Below are 16,216 nucleotides of genomic sequence, written 5' to 3'. Positions count from 1 at the left end.
AAAGAAAAATGTAAATAGCATTTGAGAGTATATTTTTTTGTAAATGGTAATTCAACATAAATTACAATTAATATTTTAAATCCATTTGGTATTTTGTACTCCTTTATTGCCATAACTAAGTCACCCTGAATGATTAGGATATAAAATAAACAACAATATATTTTAAAAAATTTGCTTTTATTTTTATGTATTAAAAAAAATACGTTGTTCATGGAACAAAATAGTGACAATTAAGATCTTGAATTTAAAATCTACTCTACAATGTTGTTACAATAATCTAGGGTTTTTCATTTAATTATTTTCATTCTAAGGAAATACAAATAATAATTAAATTCATATAATAAACACTATGGGCGGAGGTTACTCTTGCCCGATCTGTTCCTATTTAGAATAAAGCATTGTATTTAAAACAAAAAAAATTTGACTGTTTTAGAAATTAGATGAGACACATCTATCGTTTATTTACATTACACAAAAGAAAATACTTGTTTTTTGTCTTTGAACAAAACTGCTGGTGCAAAACTGTTTTATTCTCTTCTGAAAGTGTTTAATAAAACTATTTTTCTAATAAATCCACACACCAAATACAATTAATTATATACACAAAATGATCGATACAAGCCTCTGAAATAGGCCAAAATGTAGTATAAAATTATCGTCCATCAACTGTAACGGGAAAAAAAGGGAATTAGAAAACAATATCGTGATTTGAGTTTCTGTTTAATAAAAAAAAAAACTTACTATAAGATGACAGATCGATTTCGTCTGGTAACTCAGTGATATTAACATCAAACCTATCTTGGACACTGTTTAATACTTTGGCGTCGTTTTCATCACTGGCAAATGTAATTGCCAATCCCTGTTAACAAAATATTATTAATGCTGAATTAACAGTCTTTTAAATCTTAAAGTACCTTGGTGCCAAATCTTCCAGCTCTGGCAACCCTGTGCAAGTAAGCGTCGCTGTCTTCAGGCATGTCATAATTAAAGACGATGTTGACTCTTTCTATGTCCATTCCTCTAGCGAAGAGGTTAGTTGCGACCAAAATTCTCTATAGGGAATAAATAAAATTTTAGTAAACTGTTTAAGGATTCAAAGGAAAAGTAATATGTTACTTTTTGGAAATCTTTGAACTCTTGGTATTTTGAAAGCCTTTCTTCTTGGTTCATTGCTCTGTGAATCGCGACTGCGGGGAAATTTTGGTCGCAGAGCAGCTGTGCAAGCGCCATACATCTCTGGACTGACTTGACAAAGATGACGACCTAGATGAAAATATCCAATTTCTCTTTTAAAACCGATTCCCCCGATTGGGTTATTTACAAAAAAAAAATGAGAAATAAATTTGGTCCCCTTTGTTGTGAATGCTTTTTATAAATCAAACAATTCTTTCAAGAAGCTGATATCCTCTTCAAAGTTTCCTCATTGTTTCATCAATGTTTTTAAAGATTTTTTTTTTTTTAACTGTCGTCAAATCGTTCAGAAAATTCGACTTTCTCCGATCCGATAGACGTATAAAGTTGTAAACAAGACTAGGACCTCCTTTAGATTTGTTTTTAATTGATGACAAATAGATACAAACCTGGTTGAACTCCAATATGTCAAGTAAATCAAACAGTTTTTTGTTCTTCTCATTCTCTTTTAATTTAACATAGTGCTGCTGAAGGCCGTGAAGAGTGAGCTTGGCCTCGTCGTCCACGTAGACCTCCATCGGCTAAAATCAAACTGAAAACTCAGACAAACATTCACATGTTATGTAGATTTTTTTAATATAATGTTAATGGAACAGATTTTGGAACACCCAAGGTTTTTAAAAGGGATTCTTTTTTATTTACAAGCGATTCAGACTGAATACAATTAACTCCTTGCTTCATTACAATAGAATATTAATTGTAGGAAAGAAAGAAAAAAGGAAAGAAAGTCTTGACATTATTGTTTGAGGAAGGTTGGGTGAAAATTATAAAAGGTCATACAAACACCAGATAATGTGCAAGGTTTGAGGAGTTAATTGTATTTTTACATATTTAACATTAAAAATACTTTTGAAAAATACAACTGAAGGTTCAACATTTTTTTTATACATAAGATTGGAGTACATCAAGCTTACATATTTAAAAGGTAGGGAGAGGGATTTTTTGTCAGTTTTCTTTGATTGCTTTTTTCTGATTTTTTTGTACATACGGTTGTGATGACTCAATGTCTCAGTGCAGACGTCAGCAATCTTCGCTGGTCTCAAAGCTCCTCACCATCCCTCATAAATCCGCTCCACCATATGCAATCTCTCCGACTTCGGGCGTCGAGCATGCAGTTAATCCCCGATTATTTTATATACCGTTGTTTTGACATATCCCCGACAGATTCTATTCCCCGTATATATTTTGCTTACTTTTTTGTTTTTAAATATTGCAAATACGAATCGTTTTTTGTTTTGTTTTTATGTTTGCAAACATATCGGAACAAAGGCACGGCAGGATGATGTGAGGCTGTTTGTAACATTCTCGTAGTCGGCGAGGAGATGCTTTGATCCAATGATATAAAAGGATTTTTTCTTTAAAGGGATATTTTCGGAAGTGATAAATAGCTTTGGAGAGACGGGATTGTTTTCTTGTTTGGTATAAGTGGTTTGGTGGGAACTTGGAAGAGGTCGTTGTGATCTAGAGGAGGTACTTAAGAGTTTAGAAGGAGTAATTACATCTTGCATGAACTTCTTGCAGACGGGCCTAATATCCTTGCTTAGAGTAGCACTGAACATCATTACTTGCTTGTTGTGCGGTGTATTACGAAATATTTCCTGTACATCGCGCCTCATGTCTACAACAAAAAAGAAGAAAAACAATTTGTAAAACCGTTAAAATTTTAAGATGAATGCAAGTAAGTAAACTAAGAAAATTTTATAAATAGGTTACATAAAAGTCACAAAAAGAAGTTTTTTGAAGGGTCTAGTTGCATTTTTTTGCCCTCCCTGGATTTAAATATCAAAACTACTCTCAATAAATGTGTAAGAATGTAAGAAGTTTATGTGCCTCATCATATATCAGATTTTCACAACTAAAATTTTAGTTCATTTTCAAAAACTTCTGACTACAACAATTTCACAACCAAATTATCATACATAATAAATAACAAATGCTCATAATAAAAATGGAGATAGGCAATCAGATCACGATAATTCATCAGTTTATTTACAGATGTCCCTATCAAATATCATCATTTTGCCATCCAATCATTGCAAATATTACTAACACAAACGATCGTACAAAAATAACATGTACAAGTCTTACAGTATGGCAATCAGATCACGATAATTCATCAGTTTATTTACAGATGTCCCTATCAAATATCATCATTTTGCCACCCAATCATTGCAAATATTACTAACACAAACGATCATACAAAAATAACATGTACAAGTCTTACAGTATGGCAATCAGATCTCGATAATTCATCAGTTTATTTACAGATGTCCCTATCAAATATCATCATTTTGCCAAAGTTTTAACAATCAGATTATCAGTTATTTGTATAATTAAAAATGTTCCACCACATTACATGATTTCGAAATAATAAAGTACATGCTCGTTCATTTTCATTAACAACTGTCACTCTAAAATTGCTTTCAGACACTCAGATAGAGAGTTCAAGAGTAAATTTATTATTGTAATCATTAGGATTTTCATAAATTGAAATCATCACTGTGCCATGAAAGCTTCAGTCAATAATAATAATAATATTACTAATAAAAGTTGCCATACATGTGTCTATTATCAGAATTTTATTATTCTAAAACTTACAATTTAACATTAATTTCTAAATAGATATTTTAAAAAATGAATGTCTAGTTGAATGGAATAAATAAAATATATTAATTAGAACATAGTAAGCCCTCGATTATGACCCGGAAACGGCAATATTAAGTGAAGATTATTTGAGTAACTGATGAAAAACTGCTACAAAGATACTTTTTACACTAAAATAATTATACAAATGAAAAGAAAATGAGCAAAAGGGTTTTTTTGAGGGAAAAAATTGAGTATAAATCTAATGATAAACTGCAGAAATGACTGCTATAATCAAACTCTTACACTGAAGTAATTATAAAAATTAAAATAAAATTAGCAGAAGGGGTTTTCGAGAACAATTTTAACGAGAAATAGTCACACAACCTATAGCAACTAAGACTGAATGTGGACAGTATGAATTTGGGTGTAATAATTAAAACTAGAGGGGAATTACTAAATCCTAATTAGAAATCCTACATCTCCGGAAGAATTTAAAACCTCTGCTGCTTATGTAATAGGAAAGAGAATGAAGATATATTCCACTTTTTGGGTCGTTGTCAAGTATTAAAAAACCATCAGGGAAAATTTTTTTAGTTCTAAACAACTGTCGGATGTAGCCGTAGTCATCCTTTAAACGGAACCCATTAGCTAAATTTAATAAATTATGTAAATGAAGCTTCTCTTTAGAGAATTTTTTTAGTTGAAAATTTTAATTACTAATCAATAATTTAATTACTTTTCTTTTATTCTCTTGTATTAGTTTGTAATAATTATTTAAATCCATATATGTTTAGCAGTCATAATTGATTATATTAAATATTTAAATTAATTGTTTTAAATAAACGTTAATAACTAATGAATTCTCTTAATTGAAATGGATAATGGCAATCAGATCATGATAATTCATCAAACAATTTACAGATGTCCCTATCAAAAATATCATCATTTTGCCATTAAGCTTGCATTGGACAATCAATGTCCAAGAAAAGAATTTTTTACAAGCTATTTATATTATACAGTCGACTCGAATCTCAGGGGGAAATTAAAAAATTCGAGTTACCGAGTTTTGCAACTATCGATATATTGAGCTAGCTTATCCGTTCACTGCATCATATTTATCCCGTTTTTCTATTTTTTAAATTGTGGATAAGGTGTTTGGTGGAATGTCGAATTTTTGGCAATGTCGCCTTTTTTTTAATTTGTTATCTACCGCCTTACTAATATTGGGTTTCTCCTTCACGCTTAATGTTTTACAATGACGTTTCAGACATTGTTTTGTACCTATGTGATCAAACACAAACAAGAATGATCTGAAGAAAATAATAAATAAAAATAAAATTTAAAAAAAAAATAGAAAAAAAATATATAATAAGCAAGAACTAACTTTGCTACACGCTTTCTGGTGGAGGACTGTTATAAGAACAGGAGAGAGAGAGGAGAGGTCCATCAGGTAAAGAAATGGCGCTGGTCTCATGGCCTTACCAAAGAAGGTTCATCTAATCGAAGTTTTCATTTTGAAACATTTGACTTATAGAGATAAAAATGTGGGCCAACACTATAGGAAAACGAAGGAATTTGAAAAAATTCAAGTTAAGGTTCCAGTTATGAGATATATATTTCTATATTTCTAAACAATACTGGGCATGTTAATAACAGGTGTCACACCAAAATGATCGATCATTACTTGATAAATCAAAATTAATTTGCTGATTCCATTAACACAGAAAATGGCAATCAGATCACGATAATTCATCAAATAATTTACAGATGTCCCTATCAAATATCATCATTTCGCCATTCAGCTTGCATGTTACAAATCTATGTTAAAAAAAAAAAAAATTAAAAACCTATGTGAATTTTGTTTTGTCTAGAATTCTTGATGGCAATGATGGCAGCCAACAAATGCTTGTAACCTAAAGTGTAGAGTTTCCGGTTTTTCTTTATTTTATAAAAATTGAAAATAGTTTTGACTGCCTTTCCAAAACCTGTATTATTTTTGCACCAGCCCAATATTATATTCCTAAAAGCAAAAAAAAAATTTAAAAACCTATGTGAATTTTGTTTTGTCTAGAATTCTTGATGGCAATGATGGCAGCCAACAAATGCTTGTACAAAGTTAATTAATTGGCCCAGTTTCAGTGGTACCAACTTGCATGTCCAAGATCACTGTTAAAAAAGGATTTTTTTACAAGCTGTATTTATTTTATATTTCTAAGAAATACAAAACATGTCCATTCAAAATAGTTGACACACCCAAATCAGCATTTATAAGTCATTAGGGTTTTGTTTTCAAAAGCACTCAGATAGAGAGTTCAAGAGTAAATTTATTATTGTAATCATTGGGATGTTCATAAACGAAAATCATCACTGTGCCATGAAAACTTTATTTAATAATATTGGCAATAAAAGTTTCTTATATACAAGTTTTCAATATTTTTTTAATCTTACAAATTATATGATATTTTCAATCCATTATTAAAGCTACTCAATAAATATAATAGAAACCTTTAATGAATGAGTTGGCTTTTTTCTCGATAAATAAACAAAGTAAAGAAGTATTACAATTGGAATTCATCATATTAAAACATTCTAACAAAAATAGTTCTATATAAACTACTATATTGATGTTCTGTCTATCAAATGTGGCTGACAATCATTTTATTTCTTTTATTCTTTTGTATCATTTTAGTTCATGCTAAAGTTAAATGTTTGGACATTATAATTACTGATTATTTTTTGAAGATCATGAGATCGGTCTAGTGTGACATGCCAACGTTTCGATCTTTATTATTTATGATGATGCATGATCATGCTCAAAGGGTTTGTTTCTGTGTAGATGTGTCAACACGATTGAGTTTCAATACAACACACAGTAATGACACATCCACACAGAAAAAAAACACTTTGAGCCCTGAAGATGACCTCAATAAAGATCGAAATGTTGGCACGATAAAGAAAATGTTTTTCTAAAACCTATGTCTCACCAGACCGCATCTCACAATCTCCAAATAAATAATCATTAATTAACGGTCACTTAACACCACACATTATAATTATTTTCACCCATATATGTTTAGCAGTCATAATTGATCATATTAATTATTTCAATTAACTACTTTTTTATCTAAGGTCTTGGCTGAAATTAAAAAGTTAGTGTCACGAGTGGGATTCGAACCCACAACCTTCAGCTAAAATGTATAAATAATTGTTAATAACTAATGAATACTCTTAATCAAAATGGACAATGGCAATCAGATCATGATAATTCATCAAACAATTTACAGATGTCCCTAGCAATTATCATCATTTTGCCGTACAACATTGATGAACAGGTCACTTATTAGATCAATTTTACTGAAATAACCAAGCCACTCCTTACACTGAAAGTCCTATTATTTCATTTCAGTGGTTTACCACGCGCTTATGTTCTGAAAAGATTTTAAACAGCTGAACTCTACTTTCCAACGGAATTGCAAGGTGCACTCAAGCTGATTTTACCAATTATCTGATAATTAATTTTATGATAGCAGTAATTATTATTAACAGGTTGCCAGAGCAAAAGTCGCATAATGAATCCGTGGGACTGGAAGACAAAAGATAAATTACAAGTCAGAATGAGAGACAAGAGAAATATACCCTGAGTCAATTGAATTGATTTGCTGCCTTGTGACGCTTTTTATTTATTTGTTATTATAAACCCTTTCTCAGCATTCTAATCCATCCCGTATCCAGTCTCTCCAATCCAAACTTCTAAGAAAAATCTGTAACGCTCCCTTCAAAGGCTCCAATAAAACCATTCACACAACCATATTCTATTCGTTCACAACCTTGTAAGACCATCAGAAATTCTAAATTTCTGTACAACCAAACCTCCACGTCAAACAACTTTTTACACCAACCCTACCAGTTATTTTAAAAAATCATTTCTAACAAGACCCCATATTTCTGATTTATATAATAATATGGTTTTAAGCCGTTTTTTTTTTTTTTTTAATAATAATAATATAAAAATAGCTATGCTACAAATAGCTTTTGAAGGCACTCAGATAGAGAGTTCAAGAGTAAAATTTATTATTGTAATCACTGTATTCATAAATTAAAATCATCACTGTGCCATCACACTCTAATCAGTAACGATGTAGCGACAAACCGACCAGTAGTTAATCGTAGAAGTGGATCAGGGACTGTACGGATATTATGCACCACATCCCTGATCCACTTTTGCAATAACAATTTAACTTCAAAATTAATAAAAAATAATAATTGCATTCTTTTAACCAATCAATTTCAAATTACTGCATTTACTGATCTCATTATCAACTTCTCTAATGAATTATTAAAACACAATTCATTGTATTAAATTACACAACAAAAGATTTTTCTCTGTATTTCCCTCAGCATGCAATAATCATCAGTCAAATATTAATTGTTGATTTAATACTTGACTATTAAGTATTATAGTATATTACGTATTACCACTATGGGCTGTTAAATCACACAAAAATTAAATAGTGTACAGTATAGTATGTTAATTTAGCCCCTATCAATTAACATAATTTTGCTATTCAACTTGTAATTATTTTTTTAAGTTTCAACACAACACATGTATTTAATTAATAATGATTAAAAAAAATTCACCATGCATCTCAATATTAAAAAAAACCAACAACGCCATAAAAAGTTTTCCCTATAAAAGTTACCTATCAATAGAAATAATTTTTTTATTATCAACCATCTTTCCAATAAATAAGAATTCACTTTAATTGAAATCAGGCCATGATAATTTACCCTTACACATGTCCTTATCAAATATTTTATCATTCTATTAAGCAAAATATGGCACTCAGATAGAGAGTTCAAGAGTAAATTTTAGTATTGTAATCACAACTTGTTCATAAATTGAAGATCATCACCATGCCATAAAACTGCAATTATAATAAAATTTAAAATTATAATACAAAAATATATGTATACATAGTTTTTTAACATACTATATACATATATAGCATAACAATTTACTGTCTCCGTCAAAACGATGAATGGCAATCAGATCACGATAATTCATCAAATATTTACAGATGTCCCTATCAAATATCATCACTTTGCCATCCAACGAGTATTATAATAAATTTGTCACATTTTTTTTTAAATATATAATTATTTTAATTTTTAGGCCTTTCTGAAGGTGCTTAAAGTAATTTTCAATAATATGGTAATAATAAGAATTAAAATATCCGTAAAAAGTAAGACCAAAAAAAATCTGGCGTTAAAAAACATCAATAATTACAGTTAAATTAAGGAGTGCTCTCCAAATGGCAATCAGAGTATGATAATTCAACAGTTTATTTACAGATGTCCCTATCAAATATCACTTTGCTTTAACTTTAATAAAACATAACTGTTCTCTGAAGCCACACTAACCAACTAACCAGGCCAACAAGACACTGAAACACATTGAAACTCAAAAAAGGAGCGAATAGGTAGAACAGCATGCTCAGAGGTGGATGACTAGTAAGAATAAATTAGTTTATTTTAGTTAATTAAGAAATTTATTTCTTATAAATAGCAGAGAATGTTGTTGATACAACAAAATCAGCAGTGAAAATCTTTAGTTTCAAGGCACTCAGATAGAGAGTTCAAGAGTAAATTTGATTATTGTAATCATAGGATTCATAATTAAAATCATCATTGTGCGATGAAAGCATCAATCAATAATAATAAACTTTGCCTTATAGACATATTAATTGCACCGTACTTTAAAATAAAATTAAATATGATTCTATTCTACTTTTAGAACAAAATTTGAAAAAAATTCCATCAGCTAACAATAACTCTTCAAACAATTTGCAGATGTCCCTATCAAATATCATAATTTTGCTTTAACTTTAATAAAATATAACTGTACTCTGAAGCCACACTAACCCACCAACCAGACCAGCAAGACACTGAAATGCAAAAAAGGAGCGAATAGATAGAACAGCATGCTCAGAGGTGGATTAAAATCATTAATTAATAAGAATAAATTAGTTTTTCCGAAATGTATTTCTTTAAATAGCATAGAATGTTGTTGATACAACAAAATCAGCAGTGAAAATCTTTAGTTTCAAGGCACTCAGATAGAGAGTTCAAGAGTAAATTTGATTATTGTAATCATAGGATTCATAAATTAAAATCATCATTGTGCGATGAAAGCATCAATCAATAATAATAAACTTTGCCATGACTTTGTTTAATCTACTCATGTCTTGCCAAGAGGGTTCTCATCACATAAACTGTTTTTTAAAGGTGGTATAATGAATAGTCCAAGAATGAGGAGGACAATGCCATGGTACTGCCAAATCGATACGATGCTGAGACCAAGATCAATGACACAATTAAAGCAATTTGTTCACTTCACAACTACATTAGAAAAAAATGTGACTCACAACAGAGCCCACCAATGTCGGAATATAATCTCCATATTAAGGTTATACCTACCCAATTGATTTTACACCCACTTCATGCAAAAATAAATGCTTACAGAACTGCAAATGTTTACAAAGAATGTTTATACCATTATTTTGTGACTCCAATGGCATCACTGCCTCAACAATGGAACTATTTTTAAATGGCTAAATTTTAAATTAAATTAAATTTTTTATAGTTTGACTGTTAAATTAATTTAACTAGTTTTTAATTTTTAAGTGGCTACACACTATCATTTACCTAGCTAATTGAAAAATAATTTTATTACATACCTCCTTACTTTATTATATATGTAAATATACATATATTATGTATTACCATTAGTTACTTTTTTGTTCATTCAGGTTATAATAATTTGTACAACTCATAAAAAACCTCATTCCACGCCTTCGTCCTTTCCTGTTTGTACAATTCGAGATGCTTTTCCGCCACCTGTACAAATTTTATGTTCGACGACTTCATGGGATACTAACCCGAAACATGCAACTAGCTCGATTTTTGCGTGCACTACAGGTCGCACTAGTCAAATCCAAGTAAAGCCTACCTACTTACACAGGAAGTTGTGACAAAAGTTGCGTCACACTTGCATCAAACCCGAGGGCCTAAATGATTTCCCAAAGTGACCAGTGCTAAGAGCACATCAACAAAACACTAACTACAGAACGAAATAGACTAGAGAAAATTCTAAGAAACTTGAGGATGTAAGGAAGCAATCAATATGTGGAAATTTAGAGGAATATTACGAAGAACAAGTTTGCATGCATATTGAGGAATGAATGGTATTGTGACATGATGGGATGGAGCCCCCCCCCATTTTGAAGCATTGGTAAAAGAATGGATCAGCACACACTGAAATGCAAAAGCATAGCTGAAAGGCATGTGGTGCTATGTCAGTGGTACAGATTTTGCAGCACAAGTTGCAGTCGTGTTTTACTTTGCATCATGTTAACGAGCAAGCGGACTGTATTCTTTAGAAAAACAAATTTTGAACATTAAAACATTGAATTGAAAATTCACCATCAGAACTCCTCGAAGCTCCACAATTATTCAAAAGGGAAAAAACAGGTGAGGATGGTGCAGGAAAAACAGGATCGGGTTACTCTTTACCTCGTTTTCTCAAAGAGCTGTTGCCAACAAATGATCTCGCCGAAATAAAAAAGATAAAAAGGAAAAAATTTTTAAACGCCAACAATTTGCAAAACGGCTGATGTGAACTGTTCGAGCAACAACAAACTGTCCTGTGGCATAAACATTGCCAGACCACGAGCTCAAATCCCAAAAAATGGCATTAAAGGATAACATGCTTTTCCAAGATGGACGTTCAGTCTGTTTTCAATTATTATTTTAGAACAGTTTCAGGATTTGTGATATTAAAAATTTAAATATTTACAATCTGTTAGGTATATACAGCAAGGTAAGTTAAAGTAATAAAAATATTAACATGAATGTAGCAGATAATGGAGGCCCACATGTACTACATAAAATTTTTCTTGATTTGTTAAATTTCCTCAAAAAAATGTAAACCCCTCCTGAACAGGCACTCCTCAATTCGTTGTAGAGTTCTCTGTATTTTTTTTTTTAAACCTTTTTTTAAATATTAAATAAAACCTACCATAATTTAGCATTGGTTTCCAAGTATTATTAAACCATTCCATAACACAATTATTCGAAGAAGTTTACTATTTTGCTTTTGGTGCTGAGAAGCATTTACCAATACTAGATTTCATAATTTTCAGAATATTCATAATGTGATTTACAGAGATCAATGTCATGGCAGTTACAAACGTACCATCTAAAATTATGTACTGATATTTTAACAAAAATGATTAAATGTTATCCACCAATAGTGAATAAACTGATAAATGATTCACCCCAGTACTAAAATTATATTTCTTTTTTGTAAATAAGATTAATATTAAGTAAAAAGGATTAATTATTTGAAGACTCACCTAGCTGTTCCAACATTTTATCGCACTCATCCAAAACGAAATGTTTCAGGTTTTTCAAATTGAGTTTCTTGTTCCTGACAAGAGCCAGGATTCGGCCCGGCGTCCCTACGACAATGTGGGGACAATTGTTCTTCAAAACCTCCTCATCTTTTGTTATAGGAAGACCTCCGAAGAAGACTCCCACCTGATATACAAAATAATTAATTGATTAAATGAATTATGTATAATTAATTTAAATAATGGTATAATAAACACAAGCGAACTATGCAAATGGAGATTAAGAAAATGTATAAGGCAGAAAACTTTAAAATAGTTCAGGTTTTGAAGAAAATACAATTAATTACTATTACTATTTCAAATTACTACCAATTTTACAAATTAAATTTATTATGTTCATTATGGCATTGGTTTGTAAAAACCACCCAATTTAACAAAAAAAAATTGATTTTTTTTAAATCTTAAAAGAATTCCTAAAGGTCAAACGTCGATAACAGTCTTCTGTTTCACAGTAACAGGGACACCGATATAATTTCTAAAATACCCCCCAACATCCTACAAGCTTCAAAACAAGGGTTTTATGGAAGGGGTGTGTCGTTGTGGACGATGTCCGTATATATAGGGAAAGGTTGTGTTCATTTCAGAACAATGGCTGTAACAAATGTTTTAAATCATGAATTTGCAAAGCAAAGAAACCCAACTAATGAAATTAAATCTTTTTTGGGCCTAAAACTTACATACTATTGAAAATCAATAGATTATGTCAATTAAAATTCAAATCTAGTGTAAAAGAATGCAATTTTTAAACCCTAACCCCTTCCCAATTCTTTATTTCTATAATTTCAGTCTGATTGTGTTTATATCAATATATATAATTTTCTAAACCATATCTGTATAATGAAACAATAGCTATTTACCTTAATGTGTGGCATGTATTTAGAGAATCTCTCGTACTCTTTACTGATTTGAAAAGCGAGCTCTCGAGTATGGCACATGACAAGCACACAGATCTGGTTCTCGGTGAGTTCCATCTGTTGCAGAGTTGCAAGCACAAACACGGCAGTTTTACCCATACCAGATTTGGCCTGGCATAGGATGTCCATGCCGAGAACTGCCTGCGGTATACATTCATGTTGAACTGGAATTAAAAAAGAAAAAAAATGATTATAATGTTTAATCAATCGACAAATAGGTGGAATCTACCTTCAGATGGATGTTCAAAACCACAATCGACAATTGCTCTCAAGATTTCGGGTTTAAGGAGGAAGTCTCTGAAACCTGAGCTGTGGATGGAAACATACGCTCCTTTCACATCCTTCCTTTGGTTCTCCCCGGCTCCTTCTGTCAATGGGTGTTCTACCTGCTCCTCGTCTTCATAGTCCAAAAGATCATCGGTCTCTGCCATTTTTTGTTTGGTGTTTTCTGTTCAAAATTTGAAAAAATAATATATTCTTTTGTTTCTCACAGCAAACAATTTTAATGAGTTTGAGTTGATTCATTTTATAAGGGCCAATTTGAAAAATTACAACAAATTAAAATAAATATAAATCAATCTATCCAAAGCCTGGCTGATCCGATCTAATTGATTGGTATGTTCGAGAGAACGTATAGTGTTCCTTCTGCTATTAGCATTGAATTTGTTTTCCCTTTGTTATTACCAATTAGCCATAACTCTACTATAGGGATTACCCAAGTTTTCCTACAAGTAATATTTCACTAATAATTGTTAATTTTTATTTGTAAGTTTCTTCCTTCCCCATGGCTAGATATGGGCATGGGGGAGGGGGGGAAAGTCTGCATTGAGCATATATTTCTGGAGGTCTTTATAGTTATTATTCTCTGCAGCCAACAATGATTTGAAATTGTATGGTTTCTCTACATTGCATTCTGTATAGGTCAGTGAAAATTATTGTTGCAATTGAGAATAATATTTGTAAGCAGTGTATAATCATATCTTCAGTGGTTCTAAGGAAACTGGTAAATAATAAATATTAAGTAATATAGCTGTAAATTTTCTAGCTGTGAAAAGCTTGATGGACCTCCATTCTTGTTACTTCTAATAATCGTTTGTTCATTACGCCCTACCAGGCTGTATGTTACTTCTCCTGGAATCCTCTCCCATTCTTCCAGTAAAACTGTTTTCATCACTCCTTTGTCTGTAACTCTTGCTAATCATATTCGTTGATTAATTTCATCCCATTTGATTGGATTAAGGTCTGGGAGGTGTCTTCAGTTGCCCGGGTGTATTGTAGAACAGCCAACTCCTTTGTTCCCATGGCTACATGCTTCGGGTCATTATCTTGTTGAAATTTAAATGAAAGACCCAGACTCAATTTATTGGCTCTTTGTTGCAAATTATTTCAAAGAATTCGATGTAGATACGTTGATCCATAATATCATTTACAATATGTAATGTAAGGTACTAACCCTTTCACACTTATACAGCCCCAACTCATAATACCACCACCTCCATGTTTAAATATGGGCCTCATATTTTTTGTTTTCAATGTTTGATTTGCTTTTTGCAATACTTTTTGTCATCCATCTGACCCAAAGATGTTAAATTGACTTTCATCCGAGAAAATAACCGGTTCCCAAAACGATGGTGGCTTTTGTACATAGTATTTTGCAAAATCCAAATGGTGTTAACGATTTAATTTGCTAAACCACAGTCGTGTGGCAAGTTCTCAGCAATGGTTGGAGCGTTAGTCCACAGTTTGTCAAGACAGTTTTTAAAATTTCACGTTTATGCAAATGATTAATTTTTGGTGGTAGCCCGCTACATGGTCTGCTGGATGGCAACCTAATTCAAAATATCTTTTTATAATTTTTGAAACCGTACCTGAATTTTTACCCTTCCAACTTCCCTCAAGGTCTTACCTTGATTTCTTAAAGAAACAATTAATTTGTGTACTCCCATTATGAAAGCTAATCAGTCTGAAAGGATTTCTATTCATATGATTTGGTTTCTGACCTTTGTTCTCTATGCCCATTGCGAGTATAATGAGTTGTTATTGTTGAAATACATTGTACGTTTTGTTTACATTCCCAGTATAATTCATTACAGTGTTCCTAGATTTTTTTCGAATTAAGAAGTCTTTTTGTTTTTGTTAAGAATAGTTGGCATGCATAACTGTTATATTTTGTTAAAATAAAAGTTAAATGTTTGTTGCGTAAAATGAGAGTAGTTTCATTATGGGGAAATAACCTATTTTAAACAGGGGGCATAAGTGTAAAACTTAGTTGCGTTTTTTTGCCCAGTGTATGTTGCTAGAAGTTCATAAAATTAATTTTATAAATTAAATTGTATTTTAAGGCTGTCGGTGTAGGGTCTGTCTTTGGAAAACAAAGAGTATGAAATGTTTTATGGTTTTAAGAGCTATTTTAATATGTACTGTATCTTATACAGTCTTGTATATTACCATTTCAGTATAATTAATGTTTTATGTTAGGGTTATTGCAACTTTATACGGCCATGGGGGAAATTTTGCTGTTGTAGCATTTTGTGTTTATGAAATCGCTGACAATTTTTTTTTACATTTTTGATTACTGTAATTTAAAATAAATATAAACAAATGAATAGCGATAATTTTTTTCCTACCGTTGGATTCGAAGCGTTTATTGATTTAAATAGAAAACCAGGCCACACTTAGATAACTTTAAGAGAATTATTTTTGTAAATTACGCTAATAATTTATATTAGACATTAAAAGTGTACCGTCCAAGGGTGGAACAAGCAATAAAGCGACGGTTGGAAAACGCCGGCGGAAAAACATGCGGCTCGGTTCGGCCCGGGAACGGTCCAGGCTGGAAAATAAACCACGCGGACGGCGATTATTGTCAAAGAAGGGCGCCGCGGGCCGGCCGCCGTTGATTAAAAACGCCGGGGCGAGTTTAAAACGTGATTTTCGACCACTTACCTGAAAAGCTTTGGAGGCGACGGAACGGCGACCAAAGATGGCAGACGGGCAAAAGGAGAGTTTGCGCTTGCCGGAGCGATGGCGAGGCAGGTAGGAGAAAAACGGAAA

At 31.7% G+C, this 16,216-nt stretch overlaps 1 protein-coding gene and 1 long non-coding RNA gene across 3 annotated transcripts; both read right to left on the bottom strand.

The window, feature by feature from the left end:
- Nucleotides 1-158: 158 nt before the first annotated feature.
- LOC106668351 (ATP-dependent RNA helicase WM6) lies at nt 159-16,216 on the bottom strand. Of its 2 annotated transcripts, none has more exons than XM_014397015.2 (10): nt 16,109-16,216; nt 13,392-13,610; nt 13,106-13,326; nt 12,192-12,375; nt 2,691-2,809; nt 1,581-1,712; nt 1,117-1,263; nt 915-1,052; nt 742-859; nt 159-666 (listed from the first exon to the last, which is right to left on the bottom strand). In XM_014397015.2, exons 2-10 carry the CDS (start codon nt 13,591-13,593, stop codon nt 653-655), a joined length of 1,275 nt encoding a protein of 424 aa, XP_014252501.1. In that variant the 5' UTR covers nt 13,594-13,610; nt 16,109-16,216; the 3' UTR covers nt 159-652. The 2 variants fall into 2 exon arrangements, with proteins under 2 accessions (XP_014252501.1, XP_014252500.1); XM_014397014.2 differs by lacking the exon at nt 16,109-16,216 and adding an exon at nt 15,907-15,978.
- LOC112128329 lies at nt 5,374-6,716 on the bottom strand. Its single transcript, XR_002910947.1, has 2 exons — nt 5,825-6,716; nt 5,374-5,624 (listed from the first exon to the last, which is right to left on the bottom strand). It is a non-coding gene; the product is annotated as an uncharacterized LOC112128329 (long non-coding RNA).

The sequence above is a fragment of the Cimex lectularius genome, unplaced genomic scaffold (genome assembly GCF_000648675.2).
Source record: "Cimex lectularius strain Harlan isolate CLEC.00 unplaced genomic scaffold, Clec_2.1 scaffold245, whole genome shotgun sequence".
NCBI lineage: Eukaryota > Metazoa > Arthropoda > Insecta > Hemiptera > Cimicidae > Cimex > Cimex lectularius.
The sequence above is the reverse complement of the archived record's forward strand: the minus strand, read 5'-3'. Positions and strand labels throughout refer to the sequence as shown.

Excerpts from the sequence above, each read along its gene's own strand:
- LOC106668351 (XM_014397014.2), bottom strand. The coding sequence starts at position 15,964 with ATGTTTTTCCGCCGGCGTTTTCCAACCGTCGCTTTATTGCTTGTTCCA. Across the intron at positions 1,264-1,580 it reads ACATATTGGAGTTCAACCAG|GTCGTCATCTTTGTCAAGTC; the intron begins GTTTGTATCTAT and ends ATTTTCATCTAG. Across the intron at positions 860-914 it reads CTGGAAGATTTGGCACCAAG|GGATTGGCAATTACATTTGC; the intron begins GTACTTTAAGAT and ends TTTTGTTAACAG.